The sequence below is a fragment of the Eurosta solidaginis genome, chromosome 3 (genome assembly GCF_040869045.1).
Source record: "Eurosta solidaginis isolate ZX-2024a chromosome 3, ASM4086904v1, whole genome shotgun sequence".
Taxonomy (NCBI): Eukaryota; Metazoa; Arthropoda; class Insecta; order Diptera; family Tephritidae; genus Eurosta; species Eurosta solidaginis.
This window is the reverse complement of record NC_090321.1, coordinates 40,564,543-40,590,497: the sequence shown is the minus strand read 5'-3', so window position 1 is coordinate 40,590,497 and position 25,955 is coordinate 40,564,543. Positions and strand designations below refer to the sequence as shown.

Here is a 25,955-nt window from a genome sequence, read left to right as displayed (position 1 = left end):
CCGCGATGCTAATAACTCTGCTTTGTCTTCTGATAGATTTAAGTCTCTTATTGTCATTGAGATCTTCAGAGTTGATGAGATGTGGTATTCCTGGTTCAAATTGAGGAACAAATTGGGAATGTACGGATGCAGATGAACTCGGTGTTTGAAAGCTGCCTTGAGGGAATAGTTGCTTTTCCAACACAGGTGGATCAGGTGCAGGATTTTGTTCCGAATGTGGTACTAGAGCGGATGTCGATGGTAGTTCCGGATATATTGTTTTCCTTAAACGTTTCCCTTTCAGTGGTTTCACTACACAAAAATAGCAATCAGTGTCATGATTACTCGGTTCCTTCCAAATCCTCGGCAGTGCGAACTTCATGGCTCTTTTCTCACCCTGGTACCAAACTATAATAAAACGTAAAGCATTTCATAACAATTTCAGTTATTATGCAATTATATATATGTAGATATATGTATATATATATATGAAACAGTTAGTGCAATAAAAAAGAGAAAATAAACTTACGCTCCAGAATGCTTCTGCAAGAGTTACATGAAACATGTGTCGCCCACAACGAGTGACTACAGCTTCTTAAAAAAAAATTTTACTCACAAAAACGCTATCAGGTGGCTGGCATGCTCTATTGCTAGGCCTGCCAATCCGTCAGTAAAAGTTTCGATGAGTTTCTTAATATGCACTTAACGAATTGCCAAATCTACATAAAACCATGTGTAGATATCTGGAACCTTTTATCTCCTTTTTACTGTTTCTCAGCCACATTTTTTTGGTTTTTAAACGGTTTTATTTAGCTTGAGTTGACAGGCCGCATTGCCGCATGCACGGCTGCACGGCCGTTGTGAACGAATCTTGTAATTGAAATTTAAGTAACTTCCCGATAAGCTACAGGCATGAAACTTGGAATATAGTTCAGAACCCGATGACAATGCAATAATAAGAAAAAAAATCGCCGCTAGGTGGCGCATGGATCGAGATATTCGCAAAAATCGTATTTGTGGTCCGATTTTGCCCATATTTGGAACACATAATACATAGATACATATAGAAAGCGACCTATGATGCCCGATTTGGCTCATATTTGGAACACTTAATACATCCAAGAATTGAAAGCGACCTATCAAAAAAAAAAAAATCGCCGCTAGGTGGCGCAAGGATCGAGATATTCACAAAAATCGTATTTGTGGTTCGATTTGATTTGGTTCATATTTGGAACACATAATACATACATGAATAGAAAGCGACCTATCAAAAAAAATCGCCGCTAGGTGGCGCAAGGATCGAGATATTCACAAAAATCGTATTTGTGGTCCGATTTGATTTGGCTCATATTTGGAACAAATATTGCATACAGTCCAGTAGAAGTGACATCAAAATATTTTGGAGTTGGAGGAGGGACAAGCATACGTGGCGCAGAGTCGAGTAAAGTCTTTGGAAGGATTATGTATTGAGGACTTAGGTTGTAACAAATTGTCAGGAAAGAGTACTTGTAATAATGAGTCACTAAATGAACTAAATAGAATGAGAAATAATAGGCAATTAAATAAAGACTAAAAACTTGAAAATAAAATAATTAAAAAAAAATTTTAAGTTAAACGGTTTTATTGAAAACAATGATAGTCATAAGTAAAACTAACTGAACCTTAATCAGTCACATTTTTAGAAATTTCACGCGCCCAACGCTTTTATTTAATTGTCTGATCAACGCCATAGATTGATAAGGAGTGTGATGACTAGTACCAAGGACCTACCTAATTATTTTCTAGCTTTTCGTATTATTATTACTTCATGTAAGTATTGTTTTCAATAAAACCGTTTGACTTAAAAAAAAATAAAATAATAAAAAATTTTTTTTTAAGATGAGTATGTTGTGCTTTAAGTAGATCTTTTTTTGATGCAACGCTGCATCAGGTAGCTACCCGCCGCCCTCTATCGACCGAAATAGCGCGAAAGGACCTACATTAGCCTGATGCAAAAATGCAAAATTTTCAAATCGCTATAAATTCTACAAAACCAAATATTTTTGATTCTTAATTGCATTTTTTTTTATAGAATTGAACATAGAATCCGAATATATAGGGCAAAACCCATGTACGAAAAATTTTTTTTGTTGACCTGTGTAATCGATTGCATTGATTCTCATAAGGTTGGTCGAATCAGCTGTTATAAGGTTACCTATACGGTTACCGATAAAGCACCAATGTCTGCAGCTTATAGCACTTAACCTTTATATTTACCTTTGTCTATTAGTTAGTTCAATTAAAATATAGCAACAGATCAATCCAAATACTTTACGGGAACCCTTGTTATAGGATCCGCGCCTGCAGTATGACGCAAAAAAACCAGACAGGTGAAGTTATTAGTACAACAACAAACATCTTGCGGCTCTCATAATCTGGTAATGAATTTTAAAGCTGTAGGGAGGCAAAATTTTTAGTACTATTTTGCAACTTTTTTAATACCTTAGTAATGTAATGTGCGGAAAATAGTGAGACTCGATATATCTCCACACTGAAAACAGAAACACGAATAAAATAGAGGAAATGGGAAGAAAAAGTAGAGGAAGTTGAAGGCAAGTCGGAAAAGTAAAAAGAACAAGAAAAAGATAGAGAGTGAGAGTAAAAGTAAGAACAAGAGTAATGGTTTGAGACAAATTAGTCAGAAGAGGTTAACAGGAAGATTAAGAATAAAGATAAGATTAAGAGTAATGTTGAGAGATATACTAGGATAGGAGCAAGAACGGGATGGGTAGGATGAAAAGCGGGAAGATTTACCGAAGAATGAAAGGTGTAGAGAAATCGAATGAGCCGATTAAGGTAAACTAGTAATGAGGGTGAGGAGATAAGAGGGTTAGAAAGAGGAGAGGCAGGGAAATTCAGAACAATGTCCGTCGGATCTGATCATACGACAGTGTAATTATACACCAAAATGCTCTAAAAAATCAAGGCAGGTCTGGGGAAAATTTTAATCTTTATCATGGGCCCAAAAAATTTAAAGTAACGCTTTAATTAAATTCTATGTAATTTGGACGCATGGTTGAGGGTGGATAAGTTTCTTCGGTTAAATTAACGGTTTTAGCATCTACAATTCTCTTTCATCCAAATTCATTTAACGTGCAATAAAAACCGGCTCTATCCTCTCCAAATTTCTTTGATTTACTTCACATCAACATAAAATTATTCTGTAGATTTCAAACAAGTTTCATCAAGGCCTTGAGAAATTGTGTTTCTTGTTAAAACAGTGTCAAAATATATTTGTAGGGTTATAAGAGGAATTCAGTAGGGGAACAACTTAAAAATAAAACTAAATTACAAGTTACAACAAACATAAATAGAGTAAGAGCTAAAATTGTAAACTTAATCATTATCTCCATTCTGTATCATAGCCCAAACCCTTCCAAACTTATAGACATCTGTCTAGCGTGTAATAAAAGTTTAGTATTTCATAATAGCCCTCAGCGAATTGAGTTATGATATTGGAGGAGAACCACAATAAAACAACAATGCAAATCACCATCAACTGTCTTTCTTGTTTTTATAGTTTTTTTATACCTTTCATGAAAATGAAATGGTATATTAATTTCGTCACGAAACCCAAAATTGTAAGTCCTTAAAGGAAAATAGATAGACCCACCATTAAGTATACCGAAATAATCAGGTTGAAGAGCTGAGTTGATTTAGCCATGTCCGTCTGTCCGTCTGTCTGTTTCTATGCAAACTAGTCCCTCAATTTTTGAGATATCTTGATAAAATTTGGTGAGCGGGTGTATTTGGGTGTACGATTAGACATTTGTAGGAACCGGCCGGATCGGACCACTATAGCATATATCCTCCATACAACCGATTTTTCAGAAAAAGAGGATTTTTGTAATATCTTACCCAATTTAACAGATTGAAGCTTCAAACGTCACCATATACTTTCGTATATTGCACGTATTGTTGCCTGAAAAAATTGATGAGATCGGTCATATATATAGTATATATCCCCCACAACCGATTGTTCAGATAAGGAACTTTTCGTAATTACTGCCCTATTTTAAGAGCTAGAGGCTTCAAATTTCAACGAATGCTTACGTATATAGCATATATTGTTGTCTGAAAAAATCATAAAGATCGGTGGTATATATAGTATATATATGGTGGTATATATAGTATATATATATAGTATATATATATATATATTTTCGCAAATTTTAGCCCCATTTTAACAGCTAGAAGCTTCAAATTTCACCGAATACTTACGTATATAGCATATATTGTTGTCTGTAAAAATCATAGAGATCGGTTGTATATATAGTATATATTTCATACAACCGATTGTTCAGATAAGAAACTTTTCGCAATTTCTACCCCATTTTAACAGCTATAAGCTTCAAATTTCACCGATTGCTTACGTACATATATAGCATATATTGTTGTCTGCAAAAATCATAGAGATCGGTTGTATATATAGTATATATTTCATACAACCGATTGTTCAGATAAGAAACTGTGCGCAATTTCTGCCCCTTTTTAACAGCTAGACGCTTCAAATTTCACCGATTGCTTACGTATATAGCATATATTGTTGTCTGAAAAAATCATAGAGATCGATGGTATATATATTATATACCCCATATAAACTCTAATTTTTGCCCCCTTTTTACGGCTAGAAGCTTCAAAATTCATCAAATTTCATCAAATAGTTACGCTTACGTCAAAAATTGTTGAAATACGTGATTCGTAGTCATAGTTTTTACACGCAGACCACAAAAAACCTGAAACTTTGGATCCTCACACAAAGTACCTACCTATTTTTTATTTTATATTTATCTTAAAAATCGTTAAGGTATGTAGATCTGTTCACTATATATTTCTTATCTTATACATCCGATTATTCGGAGATTACGAGCGGGATAAGATTATTGTTCAGCCCCATTCATGAAAGGTATGAAGTCTTCGGCACAGCCGAAGACAGTCCCGTTCTTACTTGTTTATTTTATATTTATCATAAAAATCGTTTAGGTAGGTAGATCTGTTCACTAGATATTTCTTATCTTATACATCCGGTTATTCGGAGATTACGAACGGGATAAGATTATTGTTCAGCCCCATTCATAGCCGAAGACAGTCCCGTCCTTACTTGTTTTTTTTACAATTTAGTTTTACACTCGCCGGTTTGATATTTTGAGTGATTTTGTTTGTGTTGTTTGATCTTTAAGATGATTATGAATATTAATTTCACTTTTATTCGATTTTGTAATACATACATATGTAATCGTAGAAAAAATTTGTAGAAATTTAAAACCGCTTAAGATACAGTGACAGGAAATAAAACAATACAATATTTGTAGTGAAGATGTATTTGGTGCGAATTGTAGGTGGAATACAAACAGATGTATATTATGTAGGTATGTAGAAACCGGTATCATAATTATGTAGGTGAAGTGTGTTGTTTACCTTTTTTAAGCAAAAATTTACAAATATCTCTAAATTATTACAAAATTAATTGACAGTCATAACTTTCTTCATACACTTTTTATTGTGACTTATAATTGTAATAATTTATTGTTTATTACAAATTCCCTTTCACTCATCAATAAAGACTTCGCAACAATCTAGTGGCGTGAATCTTTTCTTTGTTTTAATTTTGTAATACTTTTGTGTTAAAAATCACTTAAGGCTATTAAATACATATTTATCAATATGGGTTTTTCAAGTATCTATTATATATTGGCTGTTTTTTTAAATGCTTGTTATTTATTGTCGGTATCAGTAATTTATGTCACACTTATCTCATTTCATACATATTTAAACAAAATTCATACGAAATGCTTTCTCACATTGTTTATAAAGTAGGTAAAGTTGGTCATAAGGGGGAATTCACGCACTTTTTCTTCTCTATCATAAGTGGAGTTTGTCCAATATGAAACTCATATCGACAGAGATCGCTTGTAACATACTTCCACGCCTCCACACGAATTAATTCTGCTTATAATAGGCCGCCTTGCCACCTTTGACCGTAGTAGGCGTAACAAGTCACTTAAGTAGTGGTTAGGTTAGGTTGAACTGGATGGTCAATCAGGACTTCAAATAGATTTAGTGTGTCTATAGTTATTTTTAAAAATACTTTTTCAAATGTCATCGATGTTCCCTCTGGCGTCCCACAAGGCAGCCACCTTGGTCCAATTCTGTTCTTGCTATTTATTAATGATATCTGTACCACTATAAAATATTCCAAAATCTTAATGTATGCTGATGATGTAAAACTTTTTAGGTCTTATGCGTCTATCGAAGAACGTCCCTTGCTTCAAGGGGATTTAAACTGCCTAGTTACTTGGTGCAACGTAAATTCAATGCCGCTGAACCTCAATAAATGCAAATTCATGTGCCTATCTCGAAGATCTTTGCCAGCAGCCTCTTACGTAATTAATAATTTTTGTATTCTATCAGTAAACTATTTTGAGGACTTGGGAGTCACGATAGATGCTAAACTTAGTTTCAACCTTCATATTAATGCTACTGTCAATAAGGCTAGAGGTGTTCTTTCATACGTGAAACGGTGGTCCAAAGAATTTAGTGACCCTTATGTAACTAAAGCCCTTTTCATCACCTTAGTTAGACCGATACTAGAATACGGATCAATAGTCTGGAATCCACAATATCGAGTTCATGCAGATAGACTTGAATCAATACAAAAGCAATTTCTACTTTTCTCTTTAAGGAATTTTCAGTGGGACTCTGCGTATAATCTTCCACCTTATACTAGTCGGTTAAAGCTTATCAATCTTCCAACTCTTGCAAGTCGTAGAGAAATGCTAGGCGTTATATTTATGGCTAAACTCCTGAATGGACTGATTTCTAGTCCAATTCTTTTGAACGAAGTAAATTTCAACGTCCCATCACGGGTGTCAAGACATTACAAACCTCTTCTTTTGAGGCAGTGTAGAACTAATTTCGAATTAAATGAATCTTTTCGGTGTTTGTGTCATGATTTTAACACTCATTCTAATTCATTTGATATAACGGATTCACTTTTTACCATAAAGAAAACTGTCTTATCCTATCTTAACTCTTAACAAAAAAAAAAAAAAAAAATCAAATAAATTAAAAGTGTTCACTTATTTAACAATGTAGTATATATATGTATAATTTCTATGTAATTTCTAACTGTTATGTATAGTACTCAGCTGATGATTTTTATTCTATAGCTGAGCAGTTTTAGATCTCGACGCTTAACAAACCTCCGCCTATCAACAACTCGGCAATAACAAATCCGTGCGTCATGCGGATGCGCCCCTCGCGCCGGTCGGGCGGGCTTTGGAGGGTTTAATCCGTTGGGTATTATTATTATTATTATTATTATTATTATTATTATTATAGTGTTACCATTATTTGTTTGACGACCAAACGGATGAACTCCAATTAGGTTTTAGGACTTATGTTAGAGAATAACTCCGTCCTCTTGGCAAATACTTTTCTAGGACCTATCTTAATTGCTGTCTCGAGATCTGGTAACTCTGCCATCCCTGGAACACGAGCTCAGAACGTGGTCAACAATTTCTTCTTGCAGCTCGCACTTCCTACTTCTGACGAGGACTAACTTATAAGCATATGTATGTCCACCGTGTGCCTTAAGTCTTCGCTCTTTAATGATATGAGCCACTTGGTGAGTTCTTAGAAATTTTGCAGCTGCGCGCTTCTGCCTACGCCTTTCCTGCTTGAGGTGTCGCAGCTTTTCTCTCTTTTTGATTTCTTTCAAAGGTTTTGGAACATCTAATGCCGATTCACCGAATGCTGCACGCACCTTTGCCAACTCATCGACCTTTTCGTTAACTTCTACCTCTTTATGACCAGCCAAAGTGATGTCTCACCAATGCTTATCTCCATTCCATTAATAACGTACTGTGTGCGATTATTATCTTGATCGCCGTCTGACTAAAACCATATACATTGACGCGACTGCATCGTAAGCACGCTTACTTACTTACTTAATTGGCGCTTAACCGTTTAAACGGTTATGGCCGTCCAACAAGGCGCGCCAGTCGCTCCTTCTCTCTGCCATTCGGCGCCAATTGGTCACACCAAGGGAGTTTAAATCGTTTTCCACCTGGTCCTTCCAACGGAGTGGGGGCCGCCCTCTACCTCTGCTTCCATAGGCGGGTTCCGATAGAAACACTTTCTTGGCCGGAGCGTCATCTTTCATTCGCATGACATGGCCTAGCCAGCGCAGCCGCGCTGGAGTATGTTGATGTCTGCGTATAGCTCGTACAGCGCATCGTTAAATCATCTTCGGTACTCGCCAGCGCTAACGCGTAGAGGTCCATAAATCTTTCGAAGAACTTTTCTCTCGAACACTCCCAGAGCCGCTTCATCTGATGTTGTCATGGTCCATACTTCTGCACCATACTTCAGACCTGGTAAATCTACCATCGACCAGATTTTCACAATGGGCCAAATCTTGGAAAAAACCCCCGAAAAGGAATCGACACACATCACCTCTTCGTCGATTTAAAAGCCGCCTTCGACAGCAGCGAAACTTATACGGCTGTGCAATATGACGTTGAGCAACACCATCAGCTCAGTCAGAATTGGGAAGGACCTGTCCGAGTCGTTCGAAACTAACCAAGGTTTCAGACAGGGTGACCCCCAATCGTGCGATTTCTTTAATTTGATGCTGGAGAAAATTATACTAGCTGCAGAACTTAACCGCTCTGGAATTATATCCTATAAAAGCATGCAATTACTGGCGTATGCTGATGACATTGATACCATCGGCCTAAAGACCCGCGCCGTTAGTCCTGCTTACTGGAAAAAGAAGCGGTAAAGATGGGTTTGATGGTGAATGGGGACAAAAAGAAGTACCTGCTGTCATCGAGCAAAGAGTCAGCGCACATGAGCCTTGGCAACCATGCTACTGTTGGCAGCCATAATTTCGAAATAGTAAAAGACTTCGTTTATTTGGGAACCAGCATCAACACTAGCAACAACATCTGCTCTGCAATCCAGCGCAGAATCACTCTTGCCAATAAATGCTACTTTGGACTAGGTAGGCACGCTTTCTTCACTGCTACAAACGCAGCCTAAAAGACAATGCACAGATCTGGCAGCCTTTAGGATCTACTTATTTCTGGATTGGCAAAGTAAACAACATACCCTTTCCGTTAATTTTGAATCACCGGTATATGCGTGTACAGTATGTTCAGCCATTTCCGCATCCTTGCGCCAACCCTCCAATACACGATTTTTTTTAGTCATTTTTGCACCTCTAAAATAAGAAAGGCAATTCAGCATCCTCCAGATTGTAAATGGCATATTCACTGCAATCAATCGAGAGCAATTCTTTGTTTACGTGTCCAAAGAACAGCTGCTTTGTTCTGAATGACGGCCTAGCATTGCTTATATTAGCTGTTTCTGTCATCCCAAAAACGCGAGGGATAGTGGATTAATATAAGCCCATTTTCAGTTTAAGGTGTTTATTGGCTTTTGTTTGCGGGTGTAAACCTCGAAAATAGAGTGCGATTAATCCCTAAAGAGAATGGTGTGCGATCTATTTTTTCTACATTGAGATTCTGGTCCATTTTGGGTACAGTTGGGATTAGTCAGTTTGAAATTTGTGGACCAGCCATACCTTAAAACTCAGTAGCCGAAGAGAAGGCAAAAATAGGTACATTTGGTATCTCCATAGGACATGCTCCAACAAAAGGGATCACTCCAACGCGTATGATGAGATCAAAACATGCTCTAATCGCATACTCCTTTGCGACTCATCCCGGATTCTAAACCTAGTCGCATTTTTTGCTGGGCAAAGACAGGTATGCGGCCTTATAGTATGTTTTGCTTGTTATATGCTGCGGCAGTTACTTTGTCTAGCAACTTTGTTTCACCTAGTTTGCGTTAAGTTTAAAGCTCAGAGATTTGCATAAATACATAAATATTTATTGCCCTACAAACGTTGGACACGGGCGTTTTTTTTTGTTTGCTGGCGCACAATTTAGCTTACATACATATGGGGTATTCCATCCCATTTCGACCAATTTTGAACCCGCCCCCTTTAGAATTGGCTGAAAGTTTTTCTTCTTTTTCTAGCTTACGAAAGACGTTTTTCAAATTTTTTCATCCAACTCAAAAAAAAGTTATGAATTTTTAAAAAAACACCGTTTTTGTTTTCAAAATGCTATAACTTTTTCAAAAATTGACCGTTTGATCTTTTTTTTTTTAATTTGTTTTTAAATGTACTTTTAGGAAAAAGTACAAACAAATTTTTAAAGTTTTTTTTTTGTAATTTTTCAGTTTTTCGAGATTTTTCGAATTTCGCCATTTTTTTTTTGTTCATAAAAAACTTCAATCAATTCTGCAATCATCCCCACTAATCCCGGAGTGGGCCGATTTTTTTTTTATTTAATTGAAAAAAAAAATTTTTAAATTTTTTTGTATTTTTTTCGAAAAGTACATTTAAAAACAAATTTAAAAAAAAAAGATCCCAAGCGGTCAATATTTGAAAAAGTTATAGCATTTTGAAAACAAAAACGGTGTCCAACTCAAAATAAGTTATGAATTTAAAAAAAAAAGGTGTTTTTTTCAAAATGCTATAACTTTTTCAAAAATTGACCGTTTGGGATCTTTTTTTAAATTTGTTTTTAAATGTACTTTTCGGAAAAAATACAAAAAAAATTTTAAAGTTTTTTTTCAATTAAATAAAAAAAAAAAATCGGCCCACTCCGGGATTAGTGGGGATGATTGCAGAATTGATTGAAGTTTTTTATGAGAAAAAAAATGGCGAAATTCCAGAAACCTCGAAAAAATGAAATATTACAAAAAAAAACTTTAAAAATTTGTTTGCATTTTTTCCGAAAAGAACATTTAAAAACAAATTAAAAAAAAAAAAAAGATCCCAAACGGTAAATTTTTGAAAAAGTTATAGCATTTTGAAAACAAAAACGGTGTCCAACTCAAAATAATTTATGAATTAAGAAAAAAAGGTGTTTTTTTTCAAAATGCTATAACTTTTTCAAAAATTTACCGTTTGGGATCTTTTTTTTTTAATTTGTTTTTAAATGTACTTTTCGGAAAAAATACAAAAAAATGTTTAAAGTTTTTTTTTTCAATTAAATAAAAAAAAAAAAAAAAATCGGCCCACTCCGGGATTAGTGGGGATGATTGAAGAATTGATTGAAGTTTTTTATGAGAAAAAAAAAATGGCGAAATTCGAAAAATCTCGAAAAACTGAAAAATTACAAAAAAAAAACTTTAACAATTTTTTTGTATTTTTTCCGAAAAGTACATTTAAAAACAAATTTAAAAAAAAAAGATCCCAAACGGTCAATTTTTGAAAAAGTTATAGCATTTTGAAAATAAAAACGGTGTTTTTTATAAAATTCATAACTTTTTTGAGTTGGATGAAAAAATTTGAAAAAATTCTGAAAAACGTCTTTCGTAAGCTAGAAAAAGAAGAAAAACTTTCAGCCAATTCTAAAGGGGTCGGGTTCAAAAGTGGTCGAAATGGGATGGAATACCCCATATATATTTTAAACTAACAACTTTAATATACTCTCTGTAACTTAATGCAAAAATCTAAAATTTTTTTCTTTTGTTTTTCATTTTTAGTAAAAAAACAAAAGCACACACAAAAATGCCCTCAACACGATCATTACAACTTCTCTTGCCCGCTACTTTTTATTGCTTTCTTATATCGTATAAGCCGATATTGGCCGTGCCAAGATCCCCCGTACCAAATAGGCCATTACAAATTTTCCCCAAACTATGTGAAGTACAAAATTTCGATGATTATATAGCACAAACCGGTAAAAAGTATGCGGATGACAGAGAGCGGCAATTTCGTGAATCAATATTTGCTGGCAAAAAATCATTGGTGGATTTAACGAATAAATATGCAGCAACGGGTTTGAGTTCATTTCGTTTGGGTATTAATCCGCTGGCTGATTTGACACGTGCAGAAGTAGCAAGAATTACAGGATCGAGAATAACATTTATTGGAGAGTGAGTAATAATAATACAAATTTTAATTTTGTGTATATCACCTGTTTTTCTCAGAAAATGACCTCTAATACCCGTTGCAAATGAAATTTCTTGTTGTGTTTGTCTGCTTATTTTAATGACGATCTTATTGAAGCAACCTAATGTTGTTGTTGTTGTAGCGAAAAGGACACTTTCCGAAGGCATTGGGGAGCGTTATTGATGTTGATGGTCCTTTGCCAGATGCAGATCTGGTATGTTCCGATATCAAGCCCGACCATCACAGGAACGTGTTGGTATGACCACAAGCGCCTTTCTAGGCCAGACCGCCCTCCCATCCCCTAGATCCATGAGGAGTTCGTGGTCGCCAGAGCCCCGGCTATTAATGAAACAGGATTCGCCACGGATAGGTGAGGTTGACAATTGGATTGGAGAAGCTATATATTGGGCTGGCAACCCCTTCAATGGGTTTCGCTAAACAGCTCCTTGAATCTATTTGGTATTGCACTCACCTTTTACGACAGGCATACCTACCTCGGGTATATTCTAACCCCCTAACCCGCTGGGATTGAAGCAGCCTACTCTTAGGCTGCGCTGAGTGGTAGCCATAAGGAAAGCCGCCAGGTAAAGCTCAATTGAAAAGCATTAAATTCCGTTGTGATAGTGAATATTACGGTGACTTAAGATACAGCTACTTATATATCAGCAGCGTAGCAAGGATAAAGTATCAAACAAGACAGATCTCCACCATAGATATATATACCTGATGGTCCAAATGGGCTGAAACCGAAATATTTTCGTCTAGTTCTGGCAAAAGGTGGACATCTAAGCTTCAACCATCTTAGTCTTCCATGCCAAGACGTACCGTATAGATTCAACCCAAACACCTTCGATGAGCCTTGGTGAACCAAGTAATCTCAGCAGACCCACTGCTATCCACTTACCAGAGGTACTGTCCGCAGGTGATACACGGAACTCCGAATACCTTCCGAATACAGCTTCACCCGTTTCAGTTTTACTGATGCTGGCTAAGAGATGCGTTTAACAGCTTCCCGACGTACTGCTATGGCCCGTGACTTAAATGATTTTAATCATAAATTAGTTCAACGTAATCCCCAGCGATGCCAAATACTCTCAGACCATCCTCGGCTGCAACACAATTAAACTCAGTTCAATAAGCTAGCCGTAGAAGTACTGAGAAGCATCACATCTACTGCACAGACTCTACTCTGATGGACAGCTCAGGCATAAGACCAATCTGGGGAGCAGTTAACCAGTCGAGTGGCCCAGATGAGAAAATTTCCCAAGACCTCGCTCAAGGGAATGACTGAGGAGAAGCCTACCTTGGCAACTACTGGTCAGCCGCTGGGTGTTAGCTGTACCAGAAGCTTAGTTACTACCAATCAACAAATTAGGGTATTCTATAAGTTGTTGCCCTCACCCGCCAAGACTGATTGGTCTGAAATCCTTAGGTGATACGTGAGAGCTGATGCCGGCCTTTTAAATGAAGATAACTTTGTCCATGCTGCAAGACTTCTGTGTGTAGCTTACTCTTGCTTCAGAGGCATAAATAAATGGCTACCTACTGTACAACGCAATGTGACCCCTTTCAGGAAGAGGGAGCGAGTTACAGATTAGAAATTTTTGCCCGTCGATATTTACGCTGTTCAAAACTCACTTGTACAGATATTGATGGTTTTCGCTATTGTAAGCGCTTCTTACTATTAGACACGCTAATAAATCGATTAAAGAGAACAATACCTACTACAAAATAAATTTAAGGCGCGATAACCTCCGAAGAGATCTAAGGCCGCACTTCTCTTCCAATTTGCGTCGTGCTCCTTGATTTTCCCTACAAATTGGCGGGACATGTTTTTATGCCGACTCCGAAAGGCATCTGCAAGGCAGATGAGTTTTCACTGAGAGCTTTTCATGGCAAAAATACACTCGGAGTGCTTGCCAAACACAGCCGAGAGGCGATCCCGCTTAGAAAAATTTTCTTCTAATTGAAAAACCTTATTTCTAAAATTTTGATATTGCTTTGCCCGGGGTGTAAACCCTGGGCATACGGTGTGGTAGGCGGAGCACGCTACCATCACACCACGGTGGCCGCCGAACAATACCTACTGTTAGTGCGAAATTAGTACCAAGATCCATGCAATCAGCTCGAGCTCAAAGACATTCAACTCTTTAAACCTTGTCCTCTCTACATGTATATTTTGTGTATTGATTTTTATGATTGTTGAAAGTGAAGGTCATTGTTCTTTTACACAGGAATTTTAATCCAATTTAAAAAGCGTAATTAGCATAATTTCCTATTGAAGTCGGTTTGTCTTACTATCCGTTCATTGTTTTCTTGATGCTGATGAATTGTTTTTTAGACAATAGAAATGTATCTCGTGCATACCTTCATACCTATGTACATTTGAATTCCCATACATATAAGTACGTACAAGCTGGGGTTGTTGCGAATGTTGAATTTTAGATATCCGCATATAAGAACAAGGAGGGGACTGTCTTTGGCTGTGCCGAAGACTTCACACCTTTCATGAACGGTACTGAACAATAATCCAATTCGTAATATCCAAAGAATCGAGTTTATAAGATATACAATATATAGTGAACCGATGTACATACCTAAGCGATTTTTAAGATAAATATAAAATTAACAAGTAAGGAAGTCTAAGTTCCGGTGAAACCAAACATTACTTACCCACTAGAAAAGGCGTTTGCTGTTTGTTTTTTATGCTTAATAGTGTTACAAGGCTGCGCAATACTACATACATATGCGTTTATTCTGAGCTAATTTTTCTTCGAGTTATGGCTCCCGAAACATAATATCACATAACAAATCCACTTGGGAAATGAAATACCATTGATATAAAGCTCTTTTTTGCAAAGATAAGGCTTATTTTATTCGCAACGACCCTTTTCAAAAAGTTTAATATAAAATTGGCCACGGTGCCACGCCCATTTAAAAAATTTTTATACTCAGTTGAGCAGAGCTCACAGAGTATATTAAGTTTGATTGGATAACGGTTGGTTGTACATATATAAAGGAATCGAGATAGATATAGACTTCCATATATCAAAATAATCAGGATCGAAAAAAAATTTGATTGAGCCATGTACGTCCGTCCGTCCGTTAACACGATAACTTGAGTAAATTTTGAGGTATCTTGATGAAATTTGGTATGTAAGTTCCTGAGCACTCATCCCAGATCGCTATTTAAAATGAACGATATCGGACTATAACCACGCCCACTTTTTCGATATCGAAAATTTCGAAAAACCGAAAAAGTGCGATAATTCATTACAAAAGACAGATAAAGCTACGAAACTTGGTAGATGAGTTGAGCTTATGACGCAGAATAGAAAATTAGTAAAATTTTGGACAATGGGCGTGGCACCGCCCACTTTTAAAAGAAGGTAATTTAAAAGTTTTGCAAGCTGTAATTTGGCATTCGTTGAAGATATCATGATGAAATTTGGCAGGAACGTTACTCCTATTACTATATGTACGCTTAATAAAAATTAGCAAAATCGGAGAAGGACCACACCCACTTTTAAAAAAAAATTTTTTTTAAAGTAAAATTTTAACAAAAAATTTATTATCTTTACTGTATATAAGTAAATTATGTCAACATTCAACTCCAGTAATGATATGGTGCAACAAAATACAAAAATAAAAGAAAATTTCAAAATGGGCGTGGCTCCACCCTTTTTCATACAATTTGTCTAGAATACTTTTAACGCCATAAGTCGCACAAATATTAACCAATCCTTTTGATATTTGGTAGGGGCATAGATTTTATGACGTTAACTGTTTTCTGTGAAAATGGGCGAAATCGGTTGATGCCACGCCCAGTTTTTATACACAGTCGTCCGTCTGTCCTTCCGCATGGCCGTTATCACGATAACTTGAGCAAAAATCGACATATCTTTAATGAACTTAGTTCCCGTGCTTACTTGAACTCACTTTATCTGGGTATGAAAAATGAACGAAATCCGACTATGACCACGCCCACTTTTTCGATATCGAAAATTACGAAAAATGAAAAATGCCATAATTCTATACCAAATACGAAAAAAGGGATGAAACATGGTAAGGTAATTGGATTGTTTTATTGACGCGAAATATAACTTTAGAAAAAACTTTATAAAATGGTTGTGACACCTACCATATTAAGTAGAAGAAAATGAAAAAGTTCTGCAGGGAAATCTTGGCAGGAATACTGTTCGTGATATGGCATATATAAATAAATTAGCGGTACCCGACAGAAGATGTTCTGGGTCACCCTGGTCCACATTTTAGTCGATATCTCAAAAACGCCTTCACATATACAACTAAGGGCTACTCCCTTTTAAAACCCTCATTAATACTTTTAATTTGATAACCATATCGTACAAACACATTCTAGAGTCACCACTGGTCCACCCTTATTACGATATCTCGAAAAGGCGTCCACCTATGGAACTAAGGATTACTCCCTTACTCCCATACTCATTAACACCTTTCTTTTGATACCCATATCGTACAAACGCATTCTAGAGTCACCCCTGGTCCACCTTTATGGCGATATCTCGAAAAGGCGACCACCTATACAACAACCACCACTCCCTTTTAAAACCCTCATTAATACCTTTAATTTGATACCCATATCGTACAAACACATTCTAGAGTCACCCCTGGTACACCTTTATGGCGATATCTCGAAACGGCGTCCACCTATGGAACTAAGGATTACTCCCTTTTAAAATACTCATTAACACCTTTCATTTGATACCCATATCATACAAACACATTCTATAGTCACCCCTGGTCCACCTTTATGGCGATATCTCGAAAAGGCGACCACCTACACAGCAACCACCACTCCCTTTTAAAACCCTCATTAATACCTTTAATTTGATACCCATATCATACAAACACATTCTAGAGTCACCCCTGGTCCACCTTTATGGCTATATCCCTAAATGGCGTCCACCTATAGAACTATGGCCCACTCCCTCATAAAATACTCTTTAATGCCTTTCATTTGATACACATGTCATACAAACACATTCCAGGGTTTCCCTCGGTTCATTTTCCTACATGGTTATTTTCCCTTATGTTGTCACCATAGCTCTCAACTGAGTATGTAATGTTCGGTTACACCCGAACTTAACCTTCCTTACTTGTTTTTTTTTTAATTTTTATCAAGAGTCTCAATATCAGTCCACACGTCAAATTTCAACATTCTAGGTGTATTATTTACTAAATAATCAGGTTTTTTGCGTTTTCCAAAAAGTTATATATATGAAAAGTGGGCGTGGTTATCATCCGATTTCGCTCATTTTCAATACCAATCTATTCTGGATCCAGATAAGGTCGTGTACCAAATTTGGTGGAGACATCTGAATATTTACTCAAGTTGTCGTGTTAACCGACAGACGGACGGACGGACGGACATGGCTCAATCAAATTTTTTTCGATACTGATGATTTTTTTATATGGAAGTCTATATCCATCTCGATTCCTTTATACCTGTACAACCAACCGTTATTAATTTAAAGTTATAATAACCTGTGTACAAGTACAGCTGGGCATAAAAATAGGTAGGTTCTTTGTGTTGATAGGAAACAAAGTTTCACGCTTTTTGTGGTCTGCTTGAAACAGCTATGACCATGAATCAGTTATCTCAACAATATGTGACGTAAACGTAAGTATTTGATGAAATTTGAAGCTTATAACTATTAAAATGGGGCAGAAATAACGAAAAGTTTCTTATATGAACAATCGGTTGTAGTGGACATATGCTATATATACGAACGATCTCTTCGAATTTTTCAGACAACAGTATTTGCTAAATACGAAAGCATTCGGTGAAATTTCAAGCTCTAGCTGTTAAAATGGGGCAGTAATTACGAAAAGCTTCTTATCTGAACAATCGGTTGGGAGAGATATATGCTATATATACGACTGATCTCATACATTTTTTTCAGACAACAACATGTGCAATATACGAAAGCATATAGTGAAGTTTGAAGCTTCAATCTGATAAATTGAGGAATATGTGACAAAAATCCTCTTTTCTGAAAAATCGGTTGTATGGAGGATATATGCTATAGTGATCGGATCCGGCAGATTCCGACAAATATCTAATCGGACATCTAAACATACCCGCTCACCAAATTTTATCAAGATATCATAAAAAATTGAGGGACTAGTTTGCATAGAAATAGACAGACGGACAGACGGACATGGCTAAATCAACTCAGCTCTTCATCCTGATCCTGGGTCTATCTATTTTCCTTTAAGGACTTACAATTTTGAGATTCGTGACAAAGTTAATATACCATTTAATTTTTATTAAAGGTATAACAAATGCTGCGGGTCAACCAACCGTTGATCGAATATCAAAGTCGAATGAGAATTCAAATATTCGCAACATTCCTAGTGCAAACATATGTTTATTTATTCATATGCAATACAACGTGATTTTACTTTCGGTTATAAATTGAATACGTTTTTGATAAATTTGTTTTTTTTTTTATTACGCCTTAATAATTGAATAATGATGTCAATGAATTAGCTAATATCAAATAACAATAAACTATATCCGCATTTATGATTAATTAACTTTTCAACTTGTTTCTTCTTTTCTTTTTATTCACCTTAACCACAACAGAGAAATCACCTCCAAACATACAAACTTCGTTACCGCCAAAGCGAATCTACAAAACTTACCAGACTCTTTTGATTGGCGGGAAAAGGGTGGTGTAACACCACCTGGCTTTCAGGGTTACGATTGCGGTTCATGCTGGTCATTTGCAACTGCCAGTGCACTCGAGGGTCATCTCTTTCGACGCACTGGCATTTTAGTGCCACTTTCACAACAAAATCTAGTCGATTGTGCCGATGAATATGGTAATATGGGTTGTGATGGTGGTTTTCAAGAATATGGTTTCGAATATGTACGCGAACATGGCATATCGATAGCAAACAATTACCCATACACACAAATTGAGAATGCACAATGCCATCGCAATAATACGGGACGTGGTGTTATGATACGTGATTATGCACGGATTAAACCGGGTGATGAAGAAAAAATGAAGGAGGTTATTGCAACGCTGGGACCATTGGCATGTTCCATAAATGGTTCACCAATTTCCTTCGAACAATATATGGGTGGTATTTATGATGATAATGAATGCAATAAGGAGGAGGTTAATCATTCGGTGGTTGTTGTCGGTTATGGCAGCGAGAATGGACGTGATTTTTGGATTATAAAAAATTCATATTCAGAAAATTGGGGTGAAGGTGGTTTTATGCGTTTGCTAAGGAATGCAAATAGTTTTTGTGGTATCGCCAGTGAGTGCAGTTATCCGATTTTGTAGAATGACACAGATGATGAGAAAACTGCCATTTAATTTTAATGAGTTAGAATTAATTTAACTTTTAAAATAATTATATAAGTTTTTTAAAGCTTATATACATATGTACATATAATATGCTATGTTAAAGAAAAATTGTTATAAGAGAATTTTTATTTATGCTGATTTTAAATTAAATGAAATTTTTTATAAAAAATTTGAAATAAGTTTCAAATGACGAATTTATTATACTCGACTGAGCAGAGCTCACAGGGTATATTAGTTTTGTTCACATAACGGTAATACGTAACGGCATAAACTAATCGAGATAGATATAGACTTCTATATATTAAAATGATCTGGGCGAAAAAAAGAAAATTATTTAGCAATGTCCGTCCGTCCGTCCGTCTGTCCGTAAACACGATAACTTGAGTAAATTTTTAGGTATCTTAATGAAATTTGGTATGTAAGTTCTTGGGCACTCATCTCAGAGCGCTATTTAAAATGAACGAAATCGGATTATAACCACTCCCAATTTTTCGATATCGAAAATTTCGAAAAATTAAAAAAATGCCATAATTCTACACCAAATATGAAAAAAGGATGAAACATGGTGATTGGTTTTTTTGACGCAAAGTATACATAACTTCAGAAAAAACTTTGTAAAATGCGTGTGACACCTACCATATTAAGTAGAAGAAAATGAAAAAGTTCTGCAGGGCGAAATCAAAAGCCCTTGGAATCTTGGCAGGAATATTATTCGTGGTATTACATATATAAATAAATTAGCGGTACCCGACAGATGATGTTCTGGGTCACCCTGGTTCACATTTTGGTCGATATCTCGAAAACGCCTTCATATATACAACTAAGGGCCACTCTCTTTTAAAACCCTCATTGACACCTTTCATTTGATACCCATATCGTACAAACACATTCTAGAGCCACCCCTGGTCCACCTTTATGGCGATATCCCTAAATGGCGTCCACCTATAGAACTATGGCCCACTCCCTCATAAAATACTCTTTAGTGCCTTTCATTTGATAGACATGTCATACAAACACATTCCAGGGTTACCCTAGGTTAATTTTCCTACATGGTTATTTTCCCTTATTTTGTCTACAAAGCTCTCAGCTGAGTATGCAATGTTCGGTTACACCCGAACTTAGACTTCCTTACTTGTTATTTTTGTTGTTATTTTTCATATTTTTATAACGTTTGTTGTTGCTCCTGCTGACTTGTTTTGATTTTTATAATAGCTCCGGCGCTTATGTGCTCCTTGCTGGAATATGCGGGGCCCTACGTAGAACACCTACATTGGCACTAAAGGTAATACTGTATCTGTACCCGGTTGATATCGTGGACACAACTGCCGCAGCACGGACGACAATATGGTTTCGAGACGCTTGATATGACCTTGTGAATTGCCAGCACTTCAGCATTCTGACTGAGTTTGGATCTGTCCCTGGCAGAACAGGGTACTGTGCGCCAACTTCCGCAGCTATTTCCACATTCACCACTCTTATTCCCTCAAAGGCGGAATGAAGTGGGAAATTAATATGGGACGAGAGTCTAGTGTGCCTATTCTTGCATGTACCCAGGCTGGACAGAAGTGTTGGGGGTGGAGTGTTCTTCCATGAACTTCCTTCAGGTGGAGATCGCCGCTATAAAAGATACGGTAGATGAGATCCTATCCGGCACTGGAACTGCATTTAACATCTACTCAGATAGTCCAGCGGCTATCTTAAGTGGCAAGCTGTGCCACCATGAGGTCGAAGGCTGTGAAAGATTGCTTGATCTCACTTGCGGTGGCATCTAACTAGATTGTGATAAAAATTATGTTTCTATCAGGGCATAAAGGAAAAATAATTGTCAGGCCAACTTAACGTGTAGACTTTGGGATTCCACTGGCCACTTTCAATCTGCTTTTAGACGGGTGAGTCTCGTTCCAGTTTTAAAAATGCAGGGCTAACACCACCTCTTGTCGTGTGTCGATTATTTCTTGTCCGCTGTTGACGTTAAGAGCTTAGCGGAGGTATACGGGCTTACAAGCTCATATATTCATTGTTATTGGAGTGCTAGCAGGGCACTTACCAATGCGAGTCTGTGTGGTGCGCCTCTATATACTGGAAAGCCTCAGCTATATTAGCTGTATGGAGTGTGACGAGGTGAACTCAGTGACTATTACAACTGTTCTGCTTTTGCAAGAATGAGGCGTAAATATCTGGTTGGGAATTTTTTGACTTTGCAAAAGGAATTTTAAAGATTGATGTGTACCTTATTCAACGAACCACAACAAAAAGTTTCCTTAACTGGATAGCTGCCACCCCAACTTAATCTTACCTAACCTTCTTAGACATCGAGAGCGGCCGACATAGGCTATGGACTTTCTCACATCAGGTAGTTCCAGCATTCTTAGTGAATGTGATTTTATCCTAGACACGAAATACTATTGTGTGCCGACCACTGTCCCCTGTGCAAGCGCCCCCTCAGTAATTCCGTCGAGAGTGGAGTTTGGAAAGGAACTAACTTGTGGTTGTTAACTGGATAGATCGAGCTTGGACGTGAAATTACTGTAGTGTCCTCCCAGCGAAAGGTTCCGTAATTAAAGTTGTGGTGGAGTGTGTCTCCCTAGTGCTACTGTGGTTGGAAAATTCAACATCAGCTCCGATAATCAAGCTGTAATTAGACGCCAGAGTTCAAGTACAGTGGGATTGAGGGTGATATGGAAGTGCGTGATCTTGTTTGCCCCTGCATTGAATATTTGAGAATTTAGATCATCTGCGTCCCGGACCATGGCGGTATCCTGGGCAACTGCATGCGGATTTCTTGAAGTACATTGCTACAACTGAACTGGATGCTGATAGCTGTAGGAAATTCGGAGCCCCTAGTCCCCCCTAGCCCTGGTCTGTTCCAGTATAGAAGGTCCTAGAGTCAGCTAAACAAACACTGGGTGGAAAAATTCTGGCCAGAAATGGATACCAGATGGTCTGCCAAACTCGTGAATTCGTCAATGCTTATCTAGGGTACGGCTTCTTTGTGGGTCAATATACTATGAGAGTCTATGCAGTACGTCTTAACATACAGGAAAACCCGTCATTGTGCAGCTGCATAGGTGATGATGTCGAGAGGACCATGGCGGTATCCCAGGAAACTGTCGCGCGGATATCTTAGCGCGTATAGCTTCAACTGAATTGGATGTAGATAGCTGTAGAAAATTCGGAGCTTCCTAGCCCCGGTCTGATCCTGTATAGGAGAGCTTACAGGCAGCTTGGCAAACGCTGGCGGACACGAGGGATAGTTAGGGGCAGATTTTAATAACAGATAGCTCTGCAGAAATTATGAGTTCTATCAATCGTGGTCGGTTTTTATGGGTCGCTGAACTATGAAAGTCTGTGCAATATGTCTTAACATACCGAAAACCTATCTTCGTTCAGCTGCAAATATGATGATGTCCAGAGAACCATGGTGGTATCTGAGGAAACTGTCGCGCGGATACCTTAGCGCGCATGGCTACAACTGAACTGGATGTAGATAGTTGTAGGAAATTCGGAGCTTCCTAGTGCGGGTCTGCTCCTGTATAAGAGAGCCCATATACAGCTAGGCAAACACTGGCGGACACTAGGTATACTTCGGGGCAGATTTGAATAGCAGATGGTTCTGCCGAAATCATGGTTTCTATCAATCTTGGTCGGTTTTTATGGGTCGCTGAACTATGAGAGTATATGCAGAACGTCTTAACATACTGAAAACACCGTCATTGTGCAGCTGCAAAGATGATGATGTTCAGAGGAGCATGGCGGTATCCCAGGAAACTGTCACGTGGATATCTTAGCACGCATGGCTACAACTGGACTGGATGTAGATAGCTGTAGAAATTTGAGGCTAGACCCGGTCTTCTCCTGTATAGGAGAGCCTAGAGGGTGGAGATTGGTCTTTTTCGTTGCTATGTTATCTTAAGTAGCATCACGCAACGAAAGTTGAACTAATTTCTCATTTATGTTTATATCCCATGGAAGAGGTTATCTTATTTGAATTTCCTACAGCTAAGCTTTCTATCATTTTCTAAATATTCAACGACGTCATCCTTACTGTTATTTCATTCAAATAACTCATGAGATTTCCTTCACATGCGCTAGCAACAAGAATATGTAAATAAAATAGGTGATAATGAAAAGTAAATTGAACTCACTAATTGGACCACAGCAACCATCAATTCATATTTATTATCACATGGAATATTTATACAAAAAAAAAAATACAAAAAAATGTGTAAAAATACTAAGTATTTAAAAATAATTTATTACTACAAATGCCTATCTGTAAGACGTGCATAGACCTCACACGCACACCAATCTACAACCGAGATCGCTAGATCAAAGCGGGAGCGAGAGTTTAAGCGCACTAAACAAAGCTCAATGTGTAGTATAAATCGCAAAGCGATCGAAAAACGTTGAATTATTTTATGCACAGCACTCGGCTTCAAAAGGAGCAAAATGTGTACTTTTAAGGAATTAACAACTCTCAAACGTTTCCTGCTCACATTACTGACTTTGGTCGTTTTTTGCAGCGCGTGTCTTGCTGCGGACGAGTGCAGTGAAAATAGTTGGCAGTTATATAAGGTAAGCGAATTGGAAGTTATTAAAGTTTTAGTTTTGAAATTTTCCAAATTTTTTTTTGCAGTCTGAATTCAAAAAGCAATACAACTCAGTTGCTGAGGAAGCACGACGTCGTTCAATATTTTGTAATAATATTCACATGATTCATAGTCACAATGAACGTTACAAGCGAGGTGAGGTGACATTTGAAATGGGCGTTAATCAATTTGCCGATTTGTCGAGTGATGAATTTCGTCGTTGGTTGCATGGTGAAAGTGTTGGGTTTGGAAGTGTATTAGTGTGAAGTATGCGTAATATTAAGGACATAAGTTTTTAGTTTTATAACTGTAAATTTAATTGATATATTTGTTTGCCTTAATCGTCTTTATACTTTTAGTAATTGAAAATGTGTTTAAAATAAGATTTTTTTGTGGAAGATTGAAGGATACGACTGATAAGCCAACTTATTTTGTTAAATAAAATATAATGAGCTCTTCCTTCAAGTTATGGTGTTTTTTATTTTATTTTATCGACTTAAACCCTATGGAGCCCTTGTTTGGTGGACAGCCACACAAGAATGAACCTACCTAAAACAAGTAAGGAAGGCTAAGTTTGGATGTAAGCGAACATTACATACTCACCTTCCTTTAAAAGTGGGCGGTGCCACGCCCATTGTCGAAAATTTTACTAATTTTCTATTCTGCGTCCTAAGTTTAACACACCTACCAAATTTCATCGTTTTATCCGTCTTTGCTAATGAATTATCGCATTTTTTCAGTTTTTCGATATCGAAAAAGTGGGCGCGGTTATAGTCCAATTTCGGCCTTTTAAATAGCGATCTGAAATTAGTGCCCAACTTGCATCCCAAATTTCATTAAGATACCTCAAAATTTACTCAAGTTATCGTATTTACGGACGGACGGACGAACATTGCTAAATGAATTTCTATTTTCGCCCAGATCATTTTGATATATAGAAGTTTCTATCTATCTCGTTTAGTTTATGCCGTTACGGGGTACCGTTATGCGAACAAAATTAACATACTCTGTGAGCTCTGCTCAGCTGAGTATACAAATTAGGGGGATGGGGTATGGATGCTACCAACGCTTAGCATAACGGAAGCCCTGAAAATAACCCCGACGGCTGCGTATGCGATTCTGCACATTCCACCTATAGACCTGGTGACAATGAACATGGATTTAACAACTGCAACGGGGCTCAGTGCCTGGGGCAGCTTGAGCGCTGACCATACGGGCATAGTAGGAAAGCGTTATCAATTAAGGGACGAACATACTACCTCATTCCGTATCTGCGCTTCGAACGGGCTCTTAGAGCCATAATAGAGGTGGATGTTTGGCGCAAGCATGCCCATATGGCGAATGAGACGATAAACGAGTACACCGATGGTTCCAAAGTAGTGGAAGGAATAAGATCCGTAGTATACTGTCCTCATCCGGAAATAAACAGATCCTGCAAACTGCCAGATCACTGTAGCCTTTTTTAGGCGGAAGTAGTAGCTGTAACCAAAGCATTAGAAATACGGAAAGAAAATAGTTTAAACTGCAGTCGCGACAACTTTTATATTGACAGATAAATTACTTTTAGGCAATAATCTCGCAAAGCACAGCATCAAAAAGTGTAAGCAATTCATATAAAGAGTCGCTATAGGGAGAAGTATACATCTATATTGAGTCCAATGGCATATGGGTGAATGAACTAAAAACAGCGTATCTCTCTAAGCTTGATCCGTAGACGTCCCAACTAGATTAGATGAGATTGAGAAAAGTTGAGAGTTGCACTTGTTTGACAAGCGGGAAAGGCGTGTATCCAAGACTTACAAAGTAACTCCTATCATTTAGAGAGAGCACTGTAAACTCATAACGGATATTCTGGCTGGAAACTGCGATGAAATCATTTGAAAGCGAATCGTTCGTCTGGGCTATCATTCGCATTACAAAATGAAGCCCTTAATTTTCTAACCGTGTAGTAATGCTACCCAAAATGACATCTACCGCTCTTTTTTTAAAGGAAACCCATTCCTTGAG

The 25,955-nt window shown here is 37.2% G+C and overlaps 2 protein-coding genes across 2 annotated transcripts in view; both read left to right on the top strand.

Moving 5' to 3' along the window:
• The window catches only part of CtsL2 (Cathepsin L2), a 30,647-nt gene extending 11,098 nt beyond the window's left edge, over positions 1–19,549 (top strand). Inside the window, exons 2-3 of the mRNA XM_067777444.1 lie at positions 11,584–11,976; positions 18,624–19,549. Coding sequence (XP_067633545.1) covers positions 11,609–11,976; positions 18,624–19,335 — 1,080 coding nt within the window. The 5' untranslated portion in view covers positions 11,584–11,608 and the 3' untranslated portion in view covers positions 19,336–19,549. The remainder of the gene's footprint in view (positions 1–11,583; positions 11,977–18,623) is intronic.
• Positions 19,550–23,705: 4,156 nt separating this feature from the next.
• Positions 23,706–24,361, top strand: LOC137246333 (protein CTLA-2-alpha). The gene is made up of 2 exons (XM_067777443.1): positions 23,706–23,934; positions 23,996–24,361. Exons 1-2 carry the CDS (start codon positions 23,809–23,811, stop codon positions 24,212–24,214), a joined length of 345 nt encoding a protein of 114 aa, XP_067633544.1. The 5' UTR covers positions 23,706–23,808; the 3' UTR covers positions 24,215–24,361.
• The last annotated feature ends 1,594 nt before the right edge of the window (positions 24,362–25,955 follow it).